Source organism: Polypterus senegalus, chromosome 5, assembly GCF_016835505.1.
Source record: "Polypterus senegalus isolate Bchr_013 chromosome 5, ASM1683550v1, whole genome shotgun sequence".
NCBI classification, from domain to species: domain Eukaryota; kingdom Metazoa; phylum Chordata; class Cladistia; order Polypteriformes; family Polypteridae; genus Polypterus; species Polypterus senegalus.
The window spans coordinates 36,766,836-36,792,830 of NC_053158.1; the positions used below are offsets into that span (position 1 = coordinate 36,766,836).

General features: G+C 37.1%; 1 protein-coding gene across 1 annotated transcript; it reads left to right on the forward strand.

Annotated features, from left to right (window-relative positions):
* The first annotated feature begins 7,182 nt into the window (after positions 1 to 7,182).
* On the forward strand, positions 7,183 to 8,886 carry LOC120530216 (pancreatic progenitor cell differentiation and proliferation factor-like protein). Its single transcript, XM_039754504.1, has 5 exons — positions 7,183 to 7,299; positions 7,420 to 7,503; positions 7,766 to 7,855; positions 8,356 to 8,449; positions 8,587 to 8,886. The coding sequence occupies exons 2-5, from the start codon at positions 7,449 to 7,451 to the stop codon at positions 8,597 to 8,599; spliced, it is 252 nt and encodes an 83-aa protein (XP_039610438.1). The 5' UTR covers positions 7,183 to 7,299; positions 7,420 to 7,448; the 3' UTR covers positions 8,600 to 8,886.
* Positions 8,887 to 25,995: the final 17,109 nt, after the last annotated feature.

Here is a 25,995-nt window from a genome sequence, read left to right on the forward strand (position 1 = left end):
CAATATAATGGTCCAGGGAATAGCCATAGTATTCCAAATACCATAACTGCTTTAGCGTTGTTACTTTCACTGCACCTTCTTCTTCTTTCAGCTGCTCCCATTAGGAGTTGCCACAGCAGATCATCTTTTTCCATATTACTCTCACTGCACGACTTGGAGTATTTATATCACTGTATCTGAGTGTGAATCACAGCAGCAGCTGATTGGAAAGAGAATTATCGGTATACAGCTTTAAGCACATGCTGTCTCAGCCACGGCAAAACGTTTCAAAGCCTTTCCTGTACGGACCTCGCGCTTCAGAAACAGTTTCATCCCAAGAACTTTAAACACACTTAATCAAGTGCTCCTTGTAGAACTGTTTGTACTTATAAGTACAATCACCCCACTGTAAACTTGCACTATAGTTATAATATCGCACAACCTGAGCCACTTTATAAAGCGAGTATTTACATATGATGACGATATCATTTTTAAGATGAAATGCAGCAAAATATGTTTATTATATTATACAGATAAAACTTTAACTTCATTTAAATAATCTATATTCTTCACTGGGACTGCCGTGAAGGACAGAATAATTAAACATGTACTACAAAGATATTTCAATGTTCCTTAAACGTTTTGAAGAATCGGCGCTCTAAGATTACAGATGACTTAACTTCTATTACAGAGCTGATCGTATGGTGATCGGTTACTTGGAGAAAGAAAAGCAAGGACTGCAGGGGCAGCTACGCCAATATATATTGAATATAAAACAGAAAGAGAAAATAACAACACAGCTAAAAACGCAGCGACAAATTGCGGCAAAAGTTAAATGCTTTTGTCATGAGCACGAGGCGGCTATGCAGTGTCCGCAATGGATGTGGCCATCCACCGTGCATAAGCTACCTTACTGACATTGGCAGACGAAGGAGCCACTGATTCTTCCTCTGCCCAGGGCCACCACAAGCCTAGAGCTGCCCCGAGTACTGCTGCAATAAATTATTTCATCGAAGGTCGCACAAAATCACTGCGCCCTGAAACCCATGTTTAATAACGTGCTTTAACTCCTATCATCATGAAAATATCACGTATACATCTCAGTATTTTAGTTATTCAGAGAGCTGTAATATCACGAATGTAATGGATTCTACTGTATGTCCAGTCAAAAGAAGAGAGCCGGTTTAAGAAGCAAGTAGTGATTCACACACATACAGTAGAGCACATAGAGGATCACATACAAAACAAAGCATTTAACATGCTACTTTAATTATGATGTGATTTGAGAAACTGGTTAATTAAATAATTTTAAGATTAAGTTTATGATGTTCTACTTTAATGACAAAATAAACTACATGATTAAAGTGTAAATTTCGAGATTGAAGTTGACATTTCGTGCTTTTTCCCCACTGTGTGCCTTTTTTTTTCTCTGTACCCTAATAAGCTTTCATATGACACTCAGACAGTGGGCTACAACTCGCCTTTTCACGGTGACTTTGATATGTGACTTCTTTTTTATTTCCGGCACTGTGCGATTTTGTGAACGTGAGCTTTCAAGTTTCACCAACACGCTATGTCACTCAATCAACTTAATTTTCTTGATTATACCATGGTTTAATTAAACAAATAGTATGTTTTTCCTTTGCCTCCACTTGGTATTCGTTGAAATTCTTATATTTTCCCCCATGCTTTTCCCATTGTCTTTTCACAGAAGGCTGAGCTTAAAGGCGATTTAGATTGATTTGCATATTCAAAGAGGCGTAATTCTGGGAGGAGTTGGGGCGTTACATAAAGTGCATGGACGAGCGTTACTTTTCACGATGATCGGGATTTATGTAGCGGAAGAACGTAGAAGTTGGAGTACGCACAGATTCCTGCATCTGGATTTTTCTATGCGTAAGCACATTTCGGCTTTTGTGCTTACGTCATGTTATAGTGCGAGTTCTATTGACGGCGTTATACATGAGGCCCCTGTTGATCTTTATTTTGGTTTTATTGGAAGAATGTCTATGTGTGTTATTGCTGATTCAATGTACTATTTTATTATTCACAATTGGAGAAGTACTGACACCCTGGTAAATCAGTTATCAGATATGTACTGTTTATAGTTTTAATTATAAATTTACGCAAAACAAAACATCTTCATTGTTATGATTGGAAACACACCATAATATGTAGAAAACATTAAGTAAATAAACAAATAAATATATATTGTATTATAAAATGAACTTTGATTTGGCAAAATTCATTCAAATAGAATATCAAGATTAATATACAACACAAGCATGACAGTAATCACTTCCCAACAGGCCCTAATAAACCAATTTAACTATGCTTATATATTCATCAAAACATTGAAAGCAGCTCTTAAGTTCAATATGTTATGTTCACAATTTGTGAATAGGCACGTTTATGAAATCTGCCATTTCTGGTGTTAGTTGACCTATGCCATTTACCATAAGGAAGGAGAAGAACAACCAGAGGGTGCGTGGAGTGTGAAATATCTTATAATATCTTAATACTTTGTTTCAGTCTAAAAAAAGTGAAGTGAATGCACAGTGGGAATATGAAAAACAATGATTCTAGAAGTAGTGCACACCATGGCCTCTAGCAACTTCTTGTCCTTTTCAGAAAAATCACCTTACAAAAGTATTATGAAGAAAACCTTTTCCATGATTTAGTTGTAGAAAATGGTTATTGCTTCCTGTAACATTCCAGACTTCTTTAATTTTCTAACAAAGAGCAGCCTCTGGTATTGTAGTCCCATGATGTCTGAAGTGGTGGTTCTCAGGTACTTTAAATTCTCCATTTTCTGCACAGCTTTGGCCACTACCATATACAGACGAGATTGATCTTTTGTCTTGCTTAAAGTCCACCACTAGTGTTTATTTTCTTGACATTTAATTTCAGATTAGTTTTGTTATACTCTTTGACTTGTTCTGTTACCTCACTCCTGTGTGTGGACTTGTCATAATTTGTAAAGAGACCCGCAAGAGTAATGTTATCAGCAAACGTGACCATTCTTACAGAATCAGCATGCAAAATGAAACTGTGTACAACGAATAAAGAAGCAGTATAAGACACTAATCAGCATGCATACTCAGTGGAAGGGGCTTAAAATGTAATAATAATGCAGAAAACATCAGTTTTGAAGTGAGTCTTATGGTTATGTGAACTTTACGTTGCTTGTGTAATTAAATAACTGTTTGTTAGGCATATTAGCCTAATAAGAGTAGATCTAGTTATAGTTAAACATTGCACAAACACTTATATAAAGATGTAGAGCAGTACATACATATATTAATACAAAAACATTGTTCAAATGTTCTGAGAACTGCCAACAGTAAATTATACTGCATTTAAGACTAAGAAGTGACGGATACAGTAGATCACATGTCTCATTTAGGTGGATGCTACAGTAGCTTAATTACCCCACTAAATTTAAAGATCATGCCATTTGATGTTGGTAAAGTAGTTTTAAATAAATTAAAATACATCAAAATGTTGCAATAAATAATAAAGACAAATTATGTGAAATTACTAATATGGATTTATAAATATGCATACATCTAACTAATATTCATTAATGACCATAATTTTATTTTGCTTTTTTCTGTTACACTAGCATATTACTAAATAAAAAAAAAGTTTCTATTTATAAGCCAGTAGCAAAATTGAATAATGAAAGTATGAAATGGTCATCTATTCATTTAGAGAACCCACTTTCTTCAAAGGAGGGCTGCAAAGAGCTATTTTTTCTAGTTTTATTCACATCTTTTGGAATCTGAATAAAGTAAGCATTTTCTTTCAATGTTAGTACTGTATCAGTTTTCTTCTGGATTCCAAAGATATCCCACCATTATGTAATGTGACCTCAAATTCATCCTTCATGCAAAATTAAAGATATGTTCCCTACATGCCTTACCAAGGAGGATTTCTGTCTTGCAGTCATTGTTGCCAGAGAACATAGTTTGTGTTTTTTTTTCTTCTTTGGGTAATTTCTTTAAAAGATTGTGTATTAATTCTTGTTGATAATCTAAGTTGCAAGTAAGCCTGCCAGTTTCATTCAATTAAAGGTATCACAATTTGTATAACATACTATAACACAGTACATGATAATAGTATCAGACAATATGCACTAACCAGCCCAGGACAAGATATTAGTTCTAGTCAAACTGAATTCAACTTTTTTTATGTGTAGTAATCTTCACTAAGTGCAGGCTCACAGGGCTGTAACAAATGCAATTACAAACTTAACAAATTATTCATTACATAATGAGAAGTTAAGCAAAATGACACGTTTTATTGGTTAACTTAAAAAATTACAATATGCAAGCTTTCGAGGCAACTCAGGCCCCTTCTAGCTGTATGGCATCCATAATTGCTAACACGATACAACACCCTACTCATTACATAATGAATACACTTAAAGACACAGATATGTTTAAATAGACAGGAAAACAAAGCAGTCTGAAATTAATTAATATAAATGGACCCTAAATACATTTATCCATTAATTAAGTTACAGTTGCAGTACTCACAAACACTGACATGCTTGGACTATTGGGCCATTTAGGAATCTCCATTTTTTTAACATAGACTTCTTCAGGGATGTGGCAAAAAATCCAGAATATTGGGACAAATGTGGACATGGAAAAAGTGGTAATTAGGTAATTACTGGGATCAAACCTGGATGCTACATTTGTGAGCCAGTGTTACTAATCACCATGCACCATGTCTCCCAACTCTAATTTGTATTGTTTTGTTTTTCTTGGTCATTTTGTATTATGCATTAAATAAAAAAAAAAATCAATGTCTTTTCAAACTCACTTATGCAGTTCAAGGTTGCTAACAGCCAGAGACTATTTTGACAGCATTGGTTGCAAGGTGGTAACCAACTTTGGATGGGGTGCAATAACCATTGCAAGGAGCACCCTCTCATACATGACTCAATTAAAGTGAACAATTCAATTTAAAAAAAATGGAAAAATACCTTTTAAGCTTGTTCATAAAATTATGTTTGAAGCAAAGTATATAATCCCCATTCCCTCCCCCCACAGTTATCAAATCCTGCCTTCATTCCATAATCCAACTGTTATGATAATAATAAATACAGTGCATCCCTTGACACTGGCTATGTGCCAACTGCTGTGCCAACTTGTGTAGCCCCAATGCTAAAAAAAGTTTTTCCTTGATGTGAACAAATCTAAACAAATTTTGGCCTCTCTCTGTCACTTACCTTTTCTGTCTAAAGTTCTCAAGCATGATGTGGTCTCTCAACTCACTAGTTACTTAACTTGTATTAATTTAATCAAACATTTTCAGTTAGGTTTCAGAGCACTGAACAGCTGTTAAACTGCTCTGCTTTTGTGCCTAATGATGTGATTATAGCAGCAGACTTTGGGCAAATCAGCATATTAAATAATGTTAGACCTTAAAACAGTATTTGAAACTGTTAAGCATGATGTTCTACAGTCTACTGCACAGCATATCTCTGGCACTGCCCTCCAGTGGTTTAACTCCTATTTGACTGATAGGCAAGAGTTTGTTAGTCTTGGCAACAACAGGTCCAGTTTGGCACCATTAAAACAAGTAGTTCCTCAATACTTTGTCCTTAGCTCTCTGCTGTTTTGCATCTACATGCTTCACTTTGCCATATTATTTATAACTTTAAACAGGTGTGTTACTTTTATTTGGATGATTCCCAGATCTATTTTAATGTTAAAAGTGGACGTTTTTCAGAGATTTCTCAGTTCAAAATCTGCCTCAGTGAAATTAAATCCTGAATGGAACATAACTCTATAAAATGAAATGGCAACAAAGCCAAGGTCGTGCTAATTGGCACAACAGTTCAATTTAAGAAACTGAGCACCATTTCAATCAGTTTTGGTTGGGAAGTTATCATACCTTCTTCTTCTGTAAGGAATCTTGGTATCATTTTTGATACCTCCAGTTTTTAACTCTTCCTAAATAAATCACTTTCTTATTCCACCACCTCAAAATATCCTGTGTTTACTTATTCCTCTTGTTTTCTGATGCTGATAAACTTGTCCATGCTTTTATTACATCCTGCATCAACTACTGCAACTCCCTACTGTGGCAGGTGCCTCTCATAATCTTTAATCACAGTTCCAATTGGTCAAAAACTTGGCTACAAGGGTCCTTAAACAGACCTGTAACAGTGGGCGCAGCAATTCTGCTCTGTCTTCAATGATTCCCTGTGTTTTATAGGATTGAATATAAAATTATATTACTAAACTATAATGCTTTCAATGGCTATGCACTGTACTACATTACTAACCTACACTGTCACTATGCTCCTGTGCACCTACTAAGGTCCACCAATGCACTGACAATTTAATTGTTCCCCAAACTAACCTGTGCTCTACGGGTGACAAAGCCTTCACTCTGTAGCACCCAGACTTTGGAGCAACCTCGTTAAATTAATAAGATCAGCTGACTTAATTCATTCTTTCTAAAAACAACTTAAAACTCATTTGTTTAGGAAGGCATTTAACTTACCCTGAGATAATTTAAGTTTGTATCACAAGTTGTGCTATCTGTTCGGGGTTTTCTTGTAGCATTGTGTATTTCATTCTGGTTTGTTTTGTCTTATTCTAATTCAAAGCTTTATGTTGCCTGTATTTATTATTTTATATCTAATGTGTATTTTTTCTCCCTGTTTTCCAATTTGAATTTATGTGAAATCCTTTGAGCATGGGAAACTGGCTATATAAATAACATGTATTGTTAATAATAATAACAATAATCAATTTTGTTTTTAATTACAACTATAAATTATTTTTAACATTGCTACACCTTCTGGATAATGAACCATTTCTGTTAACTGCCGATGTGAATTTTCCTGGCAGGACCTCTGCGCTTCCTTGATCCTGCCAATACGGGTACACAGAAGAGTTCTGAAACCTGACGCCCACGTCGGGAAAACCTGTTCCTGTTTAAATCCCCGCCTATAAATAAAGTGCTACTCAACTGGAAGAAAACGAGGCGAGCGGGATGAACGCAACGTTCCGCGGAGTTCAGGGACGTGACTGGAAAAGCGCCCTTTGGGTAAAAGAGCTCGTTGCCCCCGCGGTCACTCGAGCCGCAGCTGCGCGCAGCTGTTTGTTGTCCACTCTGTCTCCACGTGTTTGGCTGCGCGCCACTGTTTATGGCTCCGCCCTTCCAGTTGTATAAAGCTGCCTCACCGCGTCCTATTTGCCAGTCGCTCACAGCGGTCTGCTAGCAGAAGTACAAGAAAGGGGTGGGGCGGTGTGAAGGAGTAAACGCTTAGTGGTTTTTCAGTTCCGTTCAAGAAACGTAAGTTCAGTAGTTCAGTGTAAAGTTTTGCATGAGCAGTAACGTCGACACTGACGGGTTGAACACATATGGAATTGGAAGTGGTGTAAACTTGTTGCGTTGAACTTTTTATTTTTTTAGGTCTTCGTGGTTTACCTATTGAAGCCAGAATGGCCTCTGTACCCTCAGCGGGATGCCTACTTGCAAGGAATCAATTCTATAGAAGTAGGTTTCTCATATAAATGTTGGATTTTTTTTTTAAAGTTGTGTGTGTATATATGCAACGAAACTTGATGATTGACGGGCTTGCTTTGTTCGAAGGCTGTGGCAGTTTCATCTCGCTAAATGCAGGCGTTAATATTTTAGAGCAGCTGTATTAATATTGTTCTGCACAAGTGAAACGATCAGCATGAGGATAGAACAACTTGGTTTTAATGTGCACGTCGGCCGCTTGCTTAATACACTAATTTGTTTATTTATATTTCAGCCCGACATAACTCAACGTCCAGTACGTCATCTTCCAGCTCTTCATGCTGTGATCTTCTTGCAGAACATGAAAGGACGCCAGCTCCTCATGGTATGCTTCTTGCACGTTTAGAGATTGGTGTGTGTGTTTTTTTTTTTTTTTTAAATTGCTTTTTATTATTCCCCAATGGACGTGATTTGAAAGTGCATTTTAGCCTAGCCATAATTTTAAGGAATATTTCTTGCTTCGTGACTACTGTAATTCAAAGTAACTACAGTAACTGGCTGTATTGGAATATATTTTAACTGTTTTTTGTAAATCCAACTTCCAAAGAAATGAAAGCTGATTTTACGGTTTACCACTATTACTCTGGTTGTATTAGTTCCAAAAGTAAATAGTGTTCATTCTGTATTTGAAATTTTAGAACTTAATTTGCAGTAACACTACATTATCTGACTACACAAATTAGGGATTCTTTTCCCCTCTTTGACGCTTTCAGTAGAATCTATGATTGGACACAATTATATGCAATATTCAGTTTTTTTTATTTTATTAAAACTGCTTCGTGAAATTGTTTATTTCTCATCATGTCTATAACATTCCCTATTCAGGTATTCATATCCCATTTGAAAAATGCTGGTGGCTGAAAAATTTTCTTCATTGTGAAAATCCACAACCAGCCCATCCAGAAATACCTTCTAACAGGTAGGCTTCTTACACACCCAACCTAAACCCTGTTCTTTCCTATAAACATTACCTTTTCTTCTTGAGGTATACATTTTATAATGTCTGATGTCCCTTAGTTCACTTTTAACAAACCAATTTCTCTTTTATTTTCACAGTGGCTCAAGTTAATACATGCTAAAAGGATGTTTCTACTGCACTAATTCCTTATACTCGCCTGCTATCATATTGGTGCTTTTTTTTTTTTTTGTGTACCTTGTCAATTTTTTTTGAGATGGACAGTTCCAAAAAAGCACAAAATTTGGCAAATTTTATTACTTTGTCTCTGCTTTATAACGTTTCTAGTAGAGTTTGTATATTATTTTGTATCTTCAGATGGTAAATGCAGTTTTGCTTTGGTACTGATAAACAAATTATTTTTACATATATGTACACTTTTTGCTTTGTAGCAAAAAAACTACTATTGGAAAATGCAGACAATAGCAATAGTTCCATGTACTGTACTGCAAAATGTAGCACATGATTTGATTAATAGTCTCTTAAATTTGATGTAAACTGGGTGATTACACAAGTTTGTTTTGTATGTATTTTTATAATTAAACTTTTATAATAAAATGCTCTGTTCATGGTGTATTTGTTTGTTCAGACTAGATCAGCCTTTTGAATTCCTTGTCCAAGTAGCATGCCATATAACTATTTAATCTGACATTTTCCCATAATTGAGGATGGGGGACATACATAGCTGTATTAAAAGGGTGGACAATTATTGCCCTTTGTTGCATGGTTAACACACAAGGTGTGCGTGGGTGTTTTTATTTTTGTCAAATGTCTGTCTTGTTATGTGTGGGTGGTTGTTTTGTTTTCTTTTTTTTTAAATTGGGAATGCTAGTTGAAACAAATGCCTTGATAAAGAACCACAAAGAGAAGTTCCAAACAAGTGGTGCAGTGTTGTTCGATCACCAAAGACTACTAGGATATCTTTGGCTCGTGAACACTCAAACTACCCACCTCCTTTGGTCTTAAAGGGTAGAACATTTTGAGGAGGGTGCTTCAGGTTTTCTCAGATATGTGGCACTGAAAGTATCACTTAAGGTTCTTGAACAATGCTTTGTGATCTATGCTCACAGATGTAAGACACTCCCAATGCATTTGCTATCCACTGCTTTCATCTCCTTGTAGATGGGTAATCCTGTGAGTTTGTACTATTATTTTACTGAAGTGCCTATTCTTATTTTACCTTAGCATCTTAATTACACACTGTCCCATTGCTTATCCATATTTGCCTTGTGATCTGATTCATATTTTAGTTGCCCTCTAAATTTATCCATGTATTATCAAAGCTTAATCTAGCTTAACATTGCAAGAGCTAATGTCTATCCTCTCAGCATCCTATTTGCAATGTACCCACCCATTATTTAACTTAAATAATCAATTTCAGGTTCATAGGGGCCAATTTCACTTGTTCATGTTTGTTGCATTGTTTCACATCTGATGTTTAAACAGAAAATGTGCATGAAGGAATTGCTGCACAGGCAATTTTACCTGCTCTGTCATATTTGAATTGCATGTAGTTTGTGGCAAATATAATCTATGGTTTATGCTTTAATAGCTTTGCATATGTGATTTTATTTTTTTAATATTTACACATATTTGGATAAAGGGTTTTTTTTTCTTGTATCTAGAATGCAAGATGCCGCATGTGCTGTAAAACAAGGCTTTTGGAAATTTAAAGTATAACTAAAGGTCAGAAACAAAATACTAAAGCAAATAAATTTTACTGGAATGTACAGATTATAAAGAGGAAGCAACAGAAGAAAGGTGTATAGAATTGTATTTTTTTTTTTTTTTACTAATGGTTTGCAACGTGGGCCACACCATGAATGGACTATTAGTGATGTCGAGATACTACTAGAGGGTCAGGCACTCGTGAGATGTATTCAGAAAAACCTGTACAACTTTAGATGTGTATGTTACATCTTACATTAGATTCTACAAGGAAACTGCGTTGCAACCAAAGCAATTATTAAACACAAATGAAAAAACATGGTTTCCCAAAAATACTTAAAAATAGGGCATTTATGTATATGACACATGAGAGCGGGGTGGACATCAATTTGAATCCCTGACTCCAAGCACAGGGTGATGATGGGGCATTTTAAATCTTCTCTCCCTTTCTCCACTACACCATGAATGCATCTCCAATGAATCATCTGTAAGAAATTAAGGGGAAGTGCATTTAGGACTGAAACCAGAAAACATTTCTTTACACAAAGAGTTGTGGGAGTCTAAATCAAATTACCAAGACATGTAGTTCAAGCAGAAACCTTGACAACCTTTAAGAACTATCTGGATGAGATACTGAGACAGCTTAGCTATTAGCTAAACAAACGAGTTTGAAGGGCTGAATGGCCTCCTTTCATTTGTCAGATTTCTAATGTTTTTAACCAGTGGCAGCTGGTGAAAAAAATTTGGGCCGGAGCATAGTTTTTTGAGAGAACAAACTGAAGCAGCACTTATCTATCGTACAGTGCCTTTCACATTTATCTATCTATTATACAGTGCTTTTCACATCTTTTTTATATAGAGCCTTTCATATCTATCTGATCATTCCACATGCTCATGGCCTGTCCAGTACCAGACCCGTGGAACAAATCCAGGCTAAAATGCATTATGCACTTTCCATTATGGTGCCCAATTTGATTATAGCTTTTTTCCATTTGTACTGTGCTAAAAAAAACTTTAGTCTGTGGCATTCTTCGCTCCTCTTATTCTTCCCATTATTTCCCCAATAGATGTGGAAAGGAACAGGTGCACCTGTCTTTAAATTGCCCAATACTCTGTCAACTTACCCAGTTCCCCATACTGCTAATATGCACACCATAATGTTCGCACCCTGACCTCTGTAATTTTCTAATAACATGGACTTCTCTCTCTCCTGTAACACATCCATAGCATATGTCCATTCCAAATCTTATTGTGCCTCTGCCAATAGAGTGCTCAGTCCTTAGCCATTCCCAATGTATTCCATAAATCCACATTGTACAATCACTAGTCCCCTGATTTTTCTCAAGTCTTGAATCCCAGTGTATCATTTAGCACACCCACAGTTTCATTCCCACTGTAATTTTACTCTACACTTTCTGCCAGTCAGCTCAGCCCTATGTAAGTTTGCGAGGCTTACCTCACCTGGGCACAAATTCACACTAAGATCCAAAGACCCCCACATCTTAACACATAACTGAACCCCTCAACCTGTCTTGTACTTCATAAACAAGACAAGTCCAACCTGAATCTTATTCTCTTTTTTTTCTATTTTTCCCACTCATTTTTTTCACAATTTTTTTTACTTAGTATTTTTCCCCCTTATTTTAGTCCCTTAATTTCCCCTTAATTTTTTCACAAGTAAATACTTACCTTAACACCCCCGTATACTTACATAGAACTCTATATTGACTTACGTAATATACTTACCTAGTGATCCTGTTTTCCATATATCATCTGGCCTTGGCGTCTGGTGAGTGCTCCCTTTCTTATATGTTTGTTTTTTTATGGTTGGTGGTGTTTTTAATTACACATTGTTATACTTACCTGACAGTATACTGTATTGTGGACAACCAGAGCCCTACCCTTTTAATCTTTTACTGTGATAGAGTTTGTGTTTGTTTTTTTGTTTAGGACAGAATGACAGAGCCCAAAGGAATGGAGAAAACTTATTTTAAACTTCTACAAGCCATCCATCACTTAGAAATAGTATTTCAGTCAGCTCCACTTAAAGGTTTGTGTAACCAAGCTAAAACATTGTCCTCTCTTATTAAGCCATCTTCAGAAGATCCATGTATCTTCCAAGAAATAACATATATTACGGACAAGTGGTTAACTGAGGTTATAATTGCTTTAAAGTTACATTATAACAAAGTAATTGAGGAACTATCAAAACAATTGTTACAGATAGACAAGCTAGCTATTCACAAAGCTATTTCTTTTGCTAGATGGAAGTATAAAAGTAAATTAAGTTTAATATCTTTGGACTCTTTTAGACAGATTATTTGTGATCATTCTTCCGCTAGAGCAACTGATTCATCCTCTTCTCGATTAAAGTGTCAACCTGAGGCGATCAGTTCTGGTCCACCTATTTTAGATGGTGTAGTGGAAGGACAGATTGTGACTCCAACTCCTGAACAGGTAGTTTCAGTTTCTTCTTCTGTGCAACAGCCACCTCTTTCTAATCCACTTTCATCTCCTTCTTCTGTTTTTTTCTCCATTACCTCCAATAAAATTACAGTTAGCCTGTTTTTGATGGATAAAGAACCCTCGGTGTTGGTTTCAGACTCAGGATTTTCAGACACATTGGACAAGAAATCTAAAAAACCCACTCAAATTTCTAAACAACTAACTAAAGGGACAAAAGTGATGAGAGGCGATATTTCTAAAACTCACATTGTTGATGTCACCGAATCTGATAACCCTCTAAATGTATAAAATTTTGCACTAAAATAGTGGATTGGCATCCGAGGTTTGATGAGCGTGACATACAGTACGTAATTATTGCGGAAGTTAATTTGTGGCATTTGAGTAAGTGTGACTATACTGCTTTACAGATCGAAGTTATACATGATCTCACTATAGTAAATCTTAACGGAGTATTTTCAAAATCTAGAACCCAGTCCCTCTTTATCTAACTTTATAATATTAGTGGGACTTAGGGATCTACTTGCTCCAAACAAATTAAAAATCATTTTTAAAATTAAAAACATTTTGTCTTGTGAGTGGTGAGCCTATATGGTCACTTTATTCATCTGTTTCAGGCTGACCCTGACTGGTCTACATGGTAAACTCGGCCATCGGTTAACCAGGTACTGGGCAGCAAATACCACACCAAGGCCTGGCGCCGTAAGAATGGCCCAGTATGCCTGTTCCAACAAGGTTCACTTTGATATACTTAGAACATCCATGAGCTTCAGATATGGATTCTTCTTGTTTGGCTCCTTGACTTTAACAGTTTGCTATGGGCTACCCTAAAAGGAACACATACCTATAGACAAGTTAGCTCTTAAGCTCATTGCAGCACAAAAGCCACCACACAATGCTAAGATCAAGAGGGACAAAGTACTACAATCATATTTAAATATGTCCTTTTTCTGTCTGAAAATGTCCCATTATGTTTAATCACATAAGCCCTTTTTATGATCAAATATTTATTGAGTTTTAAATAGCATTAATAAGCAATATAAATAATAATAACCAATAAGTTTCTCATAAAATGAATAGTCAAAAAGAAGGCAATGATAATAACAGTAAAAATGCTACCCAACCCTTCAGTCTCAGAAAATTTGACTCTTTAAAAAGTTAAAAGGAAAACTGTCTGAGCAAAACCTACAAGGTTACAGAAGCCGAAACACGAGATTCCACTTAGATAATATTTAAGAAGGTAGAAGAAGAGAACAATGTCAGCCATAGGCCATCCAGGTTAGCAGAATTTCCACCAGGGCATGCCATTTTGTCATATATGTGGATGAACCATTAATCATCACCCCTGAGAGTTCTGGGAGAGTAAATTTGAAAAATTAAGCTTACCAAGATGCAAAGGAGATATAAACATCAGATCTTCTGAAATAAACAAAGGATGTATTTGCTGCTATTTTGCCTGGACAACACAACCACGCTGGATAGAAGAGAGAGGGAGAGACAAGAGGCCCAGTAAGAGAAAAAAATTAGCAAGGAAACTGATTTTAACATGAAAGACATTAAAGAGAACTTTTAACAACGGACAGCCACAATGCTGAGATTTGGGGGTATTCCCAAAACATATCCAAAAAAAGTACCTAAGATGATCACCTTGGAGAAAGGACAACAGGAATCAGCAGGCAGACCCATTGCAAAATGCTTTCAGGGAGTAAAATAAGTGCTATGAACAATCCTAAAATGAATGTTTTGAAGATTAAGGTTCTTAGATGAAAATAGAATACTACTAAAAATGGATTACCAAGAAAGTGGAGGTACTGAGGGAAGGTGCCACTGACAAGCAGAGAAAGCTGATAAACATTATTCTATATTCTATAATTAGTCAGATTCTATAGGTCTTGAGGTAGAGGATAGAGGTTGGGAGCATGCACTGATTTTAATAGTGCGTTGCTGCATCCACCACACGGCAAACCACCTGGATTGAGATCCGAGTGCAGCTGTGCAACGGGTCACATCTCAGCACCACACTGTGAGGTTTTTTTTACAGTGGCTATAGTGCCCATCCTGCCACCAACCCTCAGGTTTTCCCTGAAAGTTGAAGGAGCTGCTTGCAGGCCTGGATGCAGATTAATGTCATACCCAGGATGGAGCAATTACAGATTAAGGGCCTTGTTCAGGGGCCCAACAGAGTGGACTCACTTCTGGCGTTTATGGGATTAGAACCGGCAACCTTCCAATTGCTGGTACAGATCCCTAGCCTCAGAGCCACCACTCTGCCCAATAGAGGGTAGAGAGTTTCAGAAATTTTTAAATGGATGGGAAGGAAAAGCTAAAGATATGGAGACATTGCACATTTTGAAAACAGACCTTAGTTGTGAGTAAAAGAAAAAAAATGGAATTCTAAACTCACACCCCAGGAACTGAAATGTCAGACCCCCAGCATCATTAAAAATGTCATCAAGAGTTGAAATGCCTAGAAAGACCCATGAGAGAAATGCAAATAGGACGGCTACCTATACGCTAAACAGGATCGTTGAAGATAGGAGTGCATGAGTGCCATTTGGGGCAGTAATCTAGACGTTTTTCAATCATGTACCAAAAAGACATCATATAGAAAGCATGCAAACTTTTTTAAAACAAGCATATAGTTTTAGTTTTAATTGCACCCAAGGGCCACCTTGGGAAAATGGCAACTTTTTTTCCTTCAAGTAAAGAAAAGAAATCAACTCATTGTTAAGGAAATGTTGTTTACATTGGCAGACATGTAATGAGTAATAGAAGGAAGTCTTGCTGTAGCTGATAAATTTGTATGTATCTTTTCACTGTTTGTTGTAGTTAAATGTATAATTAAAGTTTCAGTGGGTGGGGAATACTATTTAATTCATTGTTACTTTCCACTTATATACTTTTAATATCACCAAATTTCTATATTGGATGTTCGTCAAAGTAATTAAAGTGCGAAGCATAATACATTATAAAAAGCTATGCCAGTTGTTATAGAACATATAGAAAGAAATTAACCATAACAACAGCATTTACTTATGTAGGATATTTTAAAACAAATGTGTACTCAAAGTCCTTTACAAACAGTAAAAGAAACATACAGTTACAAAAGATGTAGAAACAGATGAATCCCAAATGGAGAAGAATGATATTTTAGTTATATTTGAAATTAGATTGTTTGTAAGTCTCTAATGGGTGAATGGCAAACCTCTACAACCAATCTTATATCATAGAATTTGCTAGAAACTGATGGCCATGAAGGAATAGTAAGAAAAATAAAATTCCAGCTAGTGTAAAGAAAATAAACATCCAGAGTTTCCAAAGTCAAAAGACCACTTAGCCAGAGCTGGACATGCTGCTGTACTGAAATGTAAGTTATTTCATTATTATTTGAATATGTTGAAAAGTCCTAAAAACATACACACAGTATAAAAATAGGTTTAAAACATTTTTATATTCTGCAACATTATTGGAAAGCAATGTTCACCAATCAAACAAACAATTAATCAAAAAAGATTTTATATATGTAGTATAGGGCTGCACGGTGGTGCAGTGGTAGCGCTGCTGCGTCACAGGAGATCTGGGTTCGCCTTTTGGGTCCTTCCTGCGTGGAGTTTGCATGTTCTCCCCGTGTTTGTCCAAAGATATGAAGGTTAGGTGCATTGGGGATTCTAAATTGACCCTTGTGTGTGGGTGTGTGTGTGCCCTGCGGTGGGGTTTGTTTCCTGCCTTGCGCCCTGTGTTGGCTGGGATTGGCTCCAGCAGACCCCCGTGACCCTGTAATTAGGATATAGCAGGTTGGATAATGGATGGATATGTAGTATAAAAAACAAATAAGCAAATGATACAAAGTAACACAAGAAAATCAACACGCTATCTGTGTATGTATGCTACTCTCTGCACAATCAGTGATCCTGGATTGTATTATATTATATTATTTATTGTAATGAAAGAGTGCATGTTAGTTTTTGATCAAAACATATTGATCAGAACCATCAGACTGCATCTACTGGTGAAATGCTCTCTAAATCAGGTACTTTGGTGATTCCACAAGCATCTGAGCACACCTCACCAGTTTTAGCATCATTACATTGGTTACCTGTGTCCTTTAGAGTACAATATAGTTTACAATACAGTTTATTTTTGTATAGCCCAAAATCACACAGGAAGTGCTGCAATGGGCTTTAACAGGCCCTGCCTCTTAACAGCCTCCCAGCCTTGACTCTCTAAGAAGACAAGGAAAACCCCCCAAAAAAACCTTGTAGGGAAAAATGGAAGAAACCTTGGGAAAGGCAGTTCAAAGAGAGACCCCTTTCCAGGTAGGTTAGGCGTGCAGTGGGTGTCAAAAAGAAGGGGGGTCAATACAATACAATACAATACACAGAACAGAACAAATCCTCAATACAGCATAAAAATAAAATTTTTCAAAGTACGGAGCAGAATTTAACAGTAGATGATATCACATAATAAGATTTGGATATTTTTAGAGTCCTGGAGACCTCATCCATCAAGCTGCCTCCCCCATTTGGCCATTCCATGGCTAAAACAGTGCTGGGCCAGTCAATCCGATGAAAGGACCCCTCTTTCCCATGATTCCTGTGATCCTCCATCAGGGATGACTTTACCATAGGCAGGCAAAACAACTTGGCAGGTGGGCCGTGGCACCAAGTGGAACATTTGAGTACCGAGAACAGAAACAGAATAGGTGAAGGTTAGTATTAAATTATAACTATCATGTTACTTCTGTTTTAGTGCTAATGACTAACAACAGAGATGCAGTATGTACAGTTAATCAGCAGCTCTAGTCAGGATATGCTAAACTGAAGTAGTGAGTCTTCAGCCAGGATTTAAAGGCTGAGACCGAAGGGGCATCTCTTATAGAAGCAGGCAGACCATTCCACAGTTTAGGGGCCCTGTAACTAAAAGCTCGACCTCCCACTGTTATTTTATTAATCCTTGGAATCAAAAGCAGACCGGCATCTTGAGATCTTAATGTGAGCTCAGGTTTGTAAGTCATGATAAGTTCAGACAAGTAAGCCAGACCTTGGCCATTTAAGGCTTTATATGTTAAAAGGAGGATTTTGAAATCTGCCCTAAACTTAACCGGGAGCCAGTGTAAGGATTTAGGAACTGGAGTTATGTGTTCGTATTTTCTTGTTCTTGTAATAATTCTTGCAGCCAGATTTTGGATTAACTGGAGGCTGTATAGAGAAAAGTTTGAACAACCAGTGAACACTGCATTGCAGTAGTCAATCCTACTAGAGATAAATTCAGGAATTGATTTCTCAGAATCCTGTTTATTTAGAAAGCGCCTTAATTTCCTAACATTTGTAAGATGGATAGATAGATAGAAAAGAGTAGATTTTAGAATACTAATAATAGTATTATAAAGCTATGAATAATGGACTAATAAAGTCCTTGTTCCTTCTTGTATTTTGGAATTCCTGTTCCTTATATTTCCAGTCATAATCTCATATCCTCAAATACTGGTCTGCTTATTATACTGAGAGTTAAGCATAAAAAAGTGGTGGGACTGCCTTCTGCAGTTATGCACCACGAATCTGAAATGCTTTACCAACAGATATACACCTGGCTATTATAATGGAACATTTTAAAAAACTCTTGACAGCGGGTTTAAAGCACAGCCTGCAAAGTACAGTGAGCATAACTAGGGTTGTTTCATAAAGGTTTGTTTTCTTGTCGGAGCCTGAAGGGCCAAGAAATTCTAAAGCTTTGTCATTTTGTCTCCAATCTTAGGTTTATAAAGGCTTTGGCTCACCCTGGAAAGAGAGATGCTGCAGGACTAAGTTAGCAGGTATTGCAGCTGCTATTGTGATATTAATGTTTGGCTTTCTAGTGAGCAGCTGTGTGTTGCACTCCTTAGTCTCTCTTCATGAAGTGAAAGTGTGTGCACTTCTGAGCATCATGTATATGTTTATGCCATAAACACAGAAAAAAAAATTAATAAAAGTTCCCACACCAAAAAAAATACAACAATGTACAGTATCTGACAATAGAGTGAAAAGACAGAAGAAAAAGGATCAATGGCAGGTAAGAGGCAAAGCTGTTATCGGACTTCACATAGCCACGTCTCTATATTTCTGCATCATTCTTGTATTGCCCTCAGTGTCCCCTGTTTCACAAGATTACAAGAGGAGCTTTTATTTATAGGCCTTGGATAGAGCCCAGAGGTCTAGTAGTTCACTGTGACCCAGAAAGGAAGGCTGCCAAAAGTGCATACATGTGACACCCATTCTCAGACTGGTTTAAGCTTGTTCGGCATCACTCATATATGGAAAAATATTAGAGCAAATTACTTTTCTATATTTGTTTAACTGCACTTTCACCTTTGAAGAATGTGATACCCTTGCATTTGAATCAACCTATTTTTTGTTTCAGTGCGACTTTGCTAAAGAAGGCTTTGTTGCGTTTGCTAATTTAGTAGTATCATGTTAAGCTTCATCAGTCAATTATTGCTCAGCAGTCAGGCCAATAATCATTTAGTGTCTGTGTCATTTGCATTTTATGTAATGTTTCATTTTTGTTTTACACTGCTGCACATATTTATATACTTAAAACCAAGTCGTTTGCAGTTAAGAAGCACTAAACATTTTAACTTAAAAGGAAATTTAATGTTTCAGTGAGAGGATGTTTCACTGGTAAATCCTTTCGGGCTACATGGAGCCTGTAATTAGAACCATGCAAGTTAATGTAGTGATTTGTAGATTAAGAAAAAAAATATATAATCAAATGCAAAAAAGTACACTGAACTTGTTACACAGGGCAAGACATGAGATACTGTAGCAATGCAAGCTAGTTCAACAATAAATAAGTAACTGATCAGTTTTTATTTTTATAAAAGGTACTCAACACTAACAGGCTTGAAGCAACCCTCATAAATGTATTAATTGCAACACTAAATTACATTCCATAGATTTAAAACATCATAAAATAAGTGCATACAACTTGCAACAGTTATTTTTTATTTCATTTGGCTTTGTAAAACTCTTCATTGTGATAATAAAATAAATACTAATGTGCAAGTATATAAAGACTAAGCTATAAACATTTGATCTGAGAGAAAAATAAAACTATGCAAAAAATCAATTCAAAATGTACTTGACTGTCCCAGAGCATGTTTCATTGTGCAGGTCATTATCCATAATGTATGTTTATTACTGGTGATGCTCATGTTTCACATCCTCTATAAGTTCCAGGGCTCAAGTCCTGCTACATGTGCTGCCTCAAACATATACAGGATTTGACATCACTTTTAGAAAAAGGGTCATCAACAATGCAGAGCTCAAGAGGGCAGGGAGTACCTCCATTTTAACCTTCCTCAAGCTTAGACAAATGCTAGGTCAATGGTTAGATGCCCATGAACCTCCTCTCTGGAGAAGTGACATTTGGTAAGAGTCCAACAAGAAGACCTCATTATGTGCTACAAGGTTGTCTGCAAGCGTGACCTCAAGGCTCTCAACTTCAAAACCAGCACTTGGCTGTTGGTTGCTTCATACAAGACAGCCACTGTCACATTGGTCTCCACTGCCACAGCATATGCTGCTACACCCACTCTAACAGAGGTGCAGCTATATGATGTTTGGGATCAAAGGCTGCTTACAACTATAAGTTTCCAGTTTAAGGTGAATGTGAGGCTTCACTTAAAGACACCATTACAAGAAAGACTGGGAAAGACCCGCTAACATCCAATTGCAATGATTATCTCAATTATTAAAACACAACGAACAGCCTCACCAGCAGTTCTAGCAGGAGTATCTTATATATAAACGTCTACTCGTGGAAGTGTCTGTCTGTCTGTCCGGCCCAGAAGTGCGAGGCTACAGCATGACGCTCAAAGAAAGCGACTCTGTTGCCAAAGTGAACCTCGCTTAGCCACTAATTAAAAAGTATCTATCTATCTATCTAATACAAAAGCGAGGCAAGCACATTGGCAAAACGAAACCTCTGAGGAGAGAGAAACTCGCTTAGCCGCTGATAGACAACAGAGGCCAGCACGTCGGCAAAACAAAACTGCCAAGGAAAAAGAACCTCACTTAGCTGCTATTACACAGCCGATGCGATTGATTGATTGAAGTGCCAGAATCTATGGTTTCTAGGAGCCCAGGCATTTTACAGCATGGGCTTACACAGCTAGTAAGGTTTGATTTAAATGTTGAGCATGATGGAGCATCTATATTATTAATAGTTAGATTCGTATATAGACCTTGTGGTTTCTACAGATAAAGGTTCTGTATCCAATAGCAGTTTTATTTATTATAGGAGCTTTAATGATTTTTTACTCTCCTTTTATTAAGTGAAAGAGCCACAAGGGTAGTTGAAAGATACCTGTTGTTTAACTCTTAGTAGTCTAACTCTGTCCCTTTTTATTTCTATAAAAAAAGACTTGACTCCTTCAGTATTTTGTATCACTCATACAAAGCAGCTCCAAGATGAATCAGGTACTGTATTCTCCTGTTAGGTTTCTGTAGTGGTGCAAAGTGCCTTTAAAAATATACAGACCAAACCTGCACATACCTGTAGTGTTTCATTTGCTCCCTAAGAGGTGTATCATATAGTTTATACTCACTCTTCATAACCTAGAATTAAAATGTAACTTCCTCTCTATACCCTTTGACAGTGGTGAGTCAGAAGGAAATTCCAGTCTTTATCTTAAGGCATACTAGGTCCCAACACCACATTATCTAATCATATACCTGTATAGTATGTAACACTATGAATTTATTAACTATAAACTCATTTTATCATATACGTGACCAGTTTTAAACGTCTTTTTCTTTCAAACTCTGCCTCACAGGCCAGCATCCTGGAGTTGTCTTTCACTGTTGCAGATAACACTGGTATTTCGTGTGTACTATTTAAGGAAGCAGCAAATTGAGGACCAGTAAAGTGTCAGCCTCTCAAAGTACAGACTGTCATGAACTTACCCTTTTCTTTTTCTATCCTTTTTAGATTCAGTTTCTCCATCTTCTTTCAAGACAGTAATGGATGCAATTAATCTTCAGTTTCTAGGCAAACTGTCAAATGAAATTACTTTCAATTCATAAAACCCCAGTAGGCCGACATGTTTCTTTAGAAAACATATTTTAGGAATGGGAATACCTTGCACGCCACGGAAAAATAATTTATGTTTTTGTACTGAATAACAAAGGTCAGTAGTGCTAACATAATTACAAAGTTTTCTCTAATAACCAATTAGAATTTCAATCCAATCAAGAATTTGTGGCTGTACCAGAAAAAGGCAGTTCACTCATGATCCTAATGTAACCCAACAGAGTTTGGAAGACATGAATTTGGAAATATTGCGGGGTCCAGATGTGCAAAGCTGATAGAGAGAGCCCTGTGCAGGCCGACTCAAGGCTGTCATGGCTACCAAAGCTACATCTGCTAAATACTGACTAGAGGGAGTGAAGACTTATGGAATCTGTTATATTTTAATTAATTTAGACCATTCTGCTGTACAATATCCACCATGTTTATTTGTTCTTATTAGGATTTTGGTTTCTGTTTTTATTTTCTATACATTTTTTACAAGGATTCCTAATATCAAATACTTCTTTTAGGGTTTTTGAGGTTTCCAGAATATGATTATGAAAGCTTTTTTTGGTAATTCCAGTCACTTAAAAAGTTACCTCATTTTTTGGACCATTTCATTCGCCATTTTAGATTTGTCATGATTGCCACTATGTTTGGTTTCATCATCAAGACAGTTTCAAATAATGCTAGGGGCATGTCTTTAGAAGTGTTGACATTCAGGTAATAATAATATTTCAGGATAAAAGGCCATCTAGGAATTTACTTCCTTATCTGAGTTATTCTGTATCGTTTCCTGGTTTTCTTGGATGTCACTGTTTTGTTCTGTATTTTTGACCACAATTCTTGTCTCTTGCTTTGGTTTTGATGCTCATGTCTTTGTTCTCTTGGTTTTGACTTTTTTATTACTTTTTTCTGCTCTCCTGGTTATTCCTCAGTCAGTTCCCTGACATAACAGTTCTGGTAACATCTTAGGTTAGGTACTACAAAAATGCATCTGTTGCTTATTTACACTATTTTAATAAGACCTTACAAAAAAGGCTTCTTTTGGACTTAATTTTACAATTTTAGCAATGGAATTCTTAATGCCATTTCACCTACAAAATGTGTAGCTCAAACTTTTCTCTTTACAGTTAGGCCGTGTTTATACTTGATGCGACACAACATGTGCACCTGCGGACATTAGTGCTACACAAGCAGTGTACTGTTCACACTTGCATGTGTACTTTATGTAAATCTGGAGGATTCCACCAAATGCCAGTGCAAGATATCATCACGGTGAAAAAACAACATTCGCTTTACTTTGTTATGAATTGTCTGTAATATCCATTAAATTCCCAGGACACCCTGCCACAATATCTCTGAAAAGAATGGATGTTTAATGATTACATCAATCAATGATTAGAATCAGGAGCAAGGCAGAAACAATCCCTGAATGGGTCATTAGCTCATTGCTAGGTGAATACAAGCACACACATACACTAGCGTCATTTTAGTATCACCAGATCCCCAAACCTGCATGTCCTTGGAAGGAAACCGTACACTGTGCAAACCGACCAGGAAAATGTGAAATCCTGGCAGGGAACACCAGGGACATGACTCCCGACAGCGAGGCAACAGTGCTATTGCTCCACTACTGTGCTGCCCCCACATGTGTAAAATGTAACATACATGCTTTTTAACACATTTCAAATTTCATGTGGTTCTGTGAGGCAATTGCCTGTCAGCGCACGAGGAAGTCTCAGAATGATGTAGCAGTTAACAACTTGTTCGGTTTTAATATGTCATTTATGAAATTCTACTTTAATAACAAAATCAGCTACAAGATTAAAGTTGAAATTTCCACATCAATCATGAAATAGACCTATACGTCCCACAGGCTACAAGGGGGCAATCGCCCTGGATGTTGAGGGGACCACGGAGAAGGAGCAAGGAGGCTCAAACCCACTGGGGCTTGTGGCCACCACCAGGGGTGCCCTGAGCGTCGTGAAGCCCAGGAGATCGACACTTCCACTATAACTGTGAAGGTGGAGGAAGAACCTTCCAGGGACGCCGGGAGTGCTTCTGGGTGCAAGGGCAGCACTTTTGCCACACCAGGAAGTGCTGCCGGAAGAGTGTCATCAGGAACCTGGAGCACATCCGGGTGGAAATAAAAGGGGCCGCCTCACGGGAGCGGGAGCAGGAGCAGGACGAAGCTCCTGTGAGAAAAGGAAAGGTGGCCCACGGACATTTGAGAGGAAGGCCCATGTTAAGGGTGTTAGGTGCGGGAGCACTCTGTGCTGTGTGGGACTTTTGGTGTTCGATAAATGTGTGTTTTGTAAAGTGCTGGTGTTAATCTGATGGTGTTTGGACCCGTCCTCACTATATATATATATATATATATATATTATACCCAAAAAAGATGGATGAGTGTGTTTGTTTGTCTCTGAAATATTGTTTATGATGGAGTTTCTGAAGAGAAGCTGTGTTTCTTTGCCATTGGTTTTCTGCTTAACAGAGAGACAGGTCATAGTCAAGAGTGTATGAGCGTTCAGCTGCTGGCGTCATGCTGTAGTAAAATGGAGCAGAGGAGCTACTGAACTGTCTATGAGTGGCAGTCACCACCACTATGGACAGCAAATTGGGAGCGACACCAGTCACAATATATATGTGTGTATGTGTTTGTGTGTGTGATAAAGTACCTGCCAAGTAATGAAATGAGTACACAACACATGTTTCACCCTAATTGGGGCTCATCAGTTGTATGCACTTCTACTTCCCCTTATGGGTATCAAACCCCGGATGTCAGCGCCTGAGGTGAAGCTTCTGACGTTGCGCCTCAGTGGCTGGTTTACTTACTTGACAGGGAGAAGATCTGAGTGTTAAATTCATAGGTCTGAATGACAATCTGATTGTTTGGATGGTTACCTACCAGGTAATGCTTGTGGTTCGTCTCCCAGTCCGCAAACATCTGCCATGTCCTCTCAGTATACACACACACACACATGAGTTTGGCATATTAACAGTGACATTTATTTAAAAAATATAAAACTACATGATTTGGTGCACTTATAAGAAGTGTTCATGCTGTGAATCAGTCTTTATTGCATATAGCACTTCTTATATTGAGCACTGTCACTAAGAGCTTTTTGTGGCTATTAAAAATGTGTTATGTGCATGACCATCTTTACTTGTACTGCACCATCCCAGACAGCTCTTTTATCATTGAAACAGGCAATGTCATGAACTGACAAATATAAACCTGCAGGCATTTTCTCATAGCTCAGTGACAATTTGAATTCTGCTTTAAAAAGCACAGATCAAGTGTCAAGTGAGATTAACGGACACTTCTGTAATATAACCCTTTATTTATTGAATCAGTACATAAGCTGTTTAGCAGGAGGCAGAACCTCTTTAATATGTACTTTATCTTAAATTGTATGGTTGTATCGTTTCATGTATATATACATTTTTGTAAGTCATTTACTATAACAAAAGATTGTGTGTAGCAGGTATTCTGAAAAGAACACATGTCACTGCAGGGAACATACAAGCACAGCCACATATTCATTTATAGTTTGCAGTAATTTATAGTAACTAATTGACCCGAGAGCTTATTCTAGGGCTATGAGTGGACATCAAAGATCATAGAGAAAACTCTGTATCTCACACACACACACAAACACACAGACACACACAGCAATAACTCCATACAGAAAGCACATGAGGCCTGAACTTAAGTTCAGGCAGGACATTAAGCTATTTTGTTTGCCACATTTTGTCCCCAACCTTTACCAGTCAGGTGGAGATGTTCGATGAATCAACCAACAGCAAAACTATGTCCCTGGAGACTATAATATAACATCCAAATGGTTTTGAAAAACTATGTCAGGATCTGCTGACAACAAGGCAATTGTGGGTAAATGTGTTTAGTCTAGATCAAAATGTAAAATAATAATTAGTTATTTGATTTAAAGGATGTAAAAAGTTTATTTTAGCACATTGTGTTATCTTACTTCTCCTGCTGCCTGAGATTGGTAGCATCATTTTTCATTAGTCATTCATCATCTTTCTGCTTTTTTAACTGCTCAGCTAATTTTAAATATATTCATTCCTCTTGCATTTAATTTAAAAACTGAAATTGTTGAAAATCACACCCTAGGTATCATACATAACGTGACTTACTTATTAGGTTTCAACCTTCATATTCAGAATCCTTTTTTCATGTATCATCTGCATTGTCATTCCACTTTCGTTTATGATTTTTTTCATCTAGGCCTAAAAAAATTTACTACATAGTTGAGTAAAGGGGCAAAAAAGTCATTGGTTTGATTGTTATCCAGCATCTGATG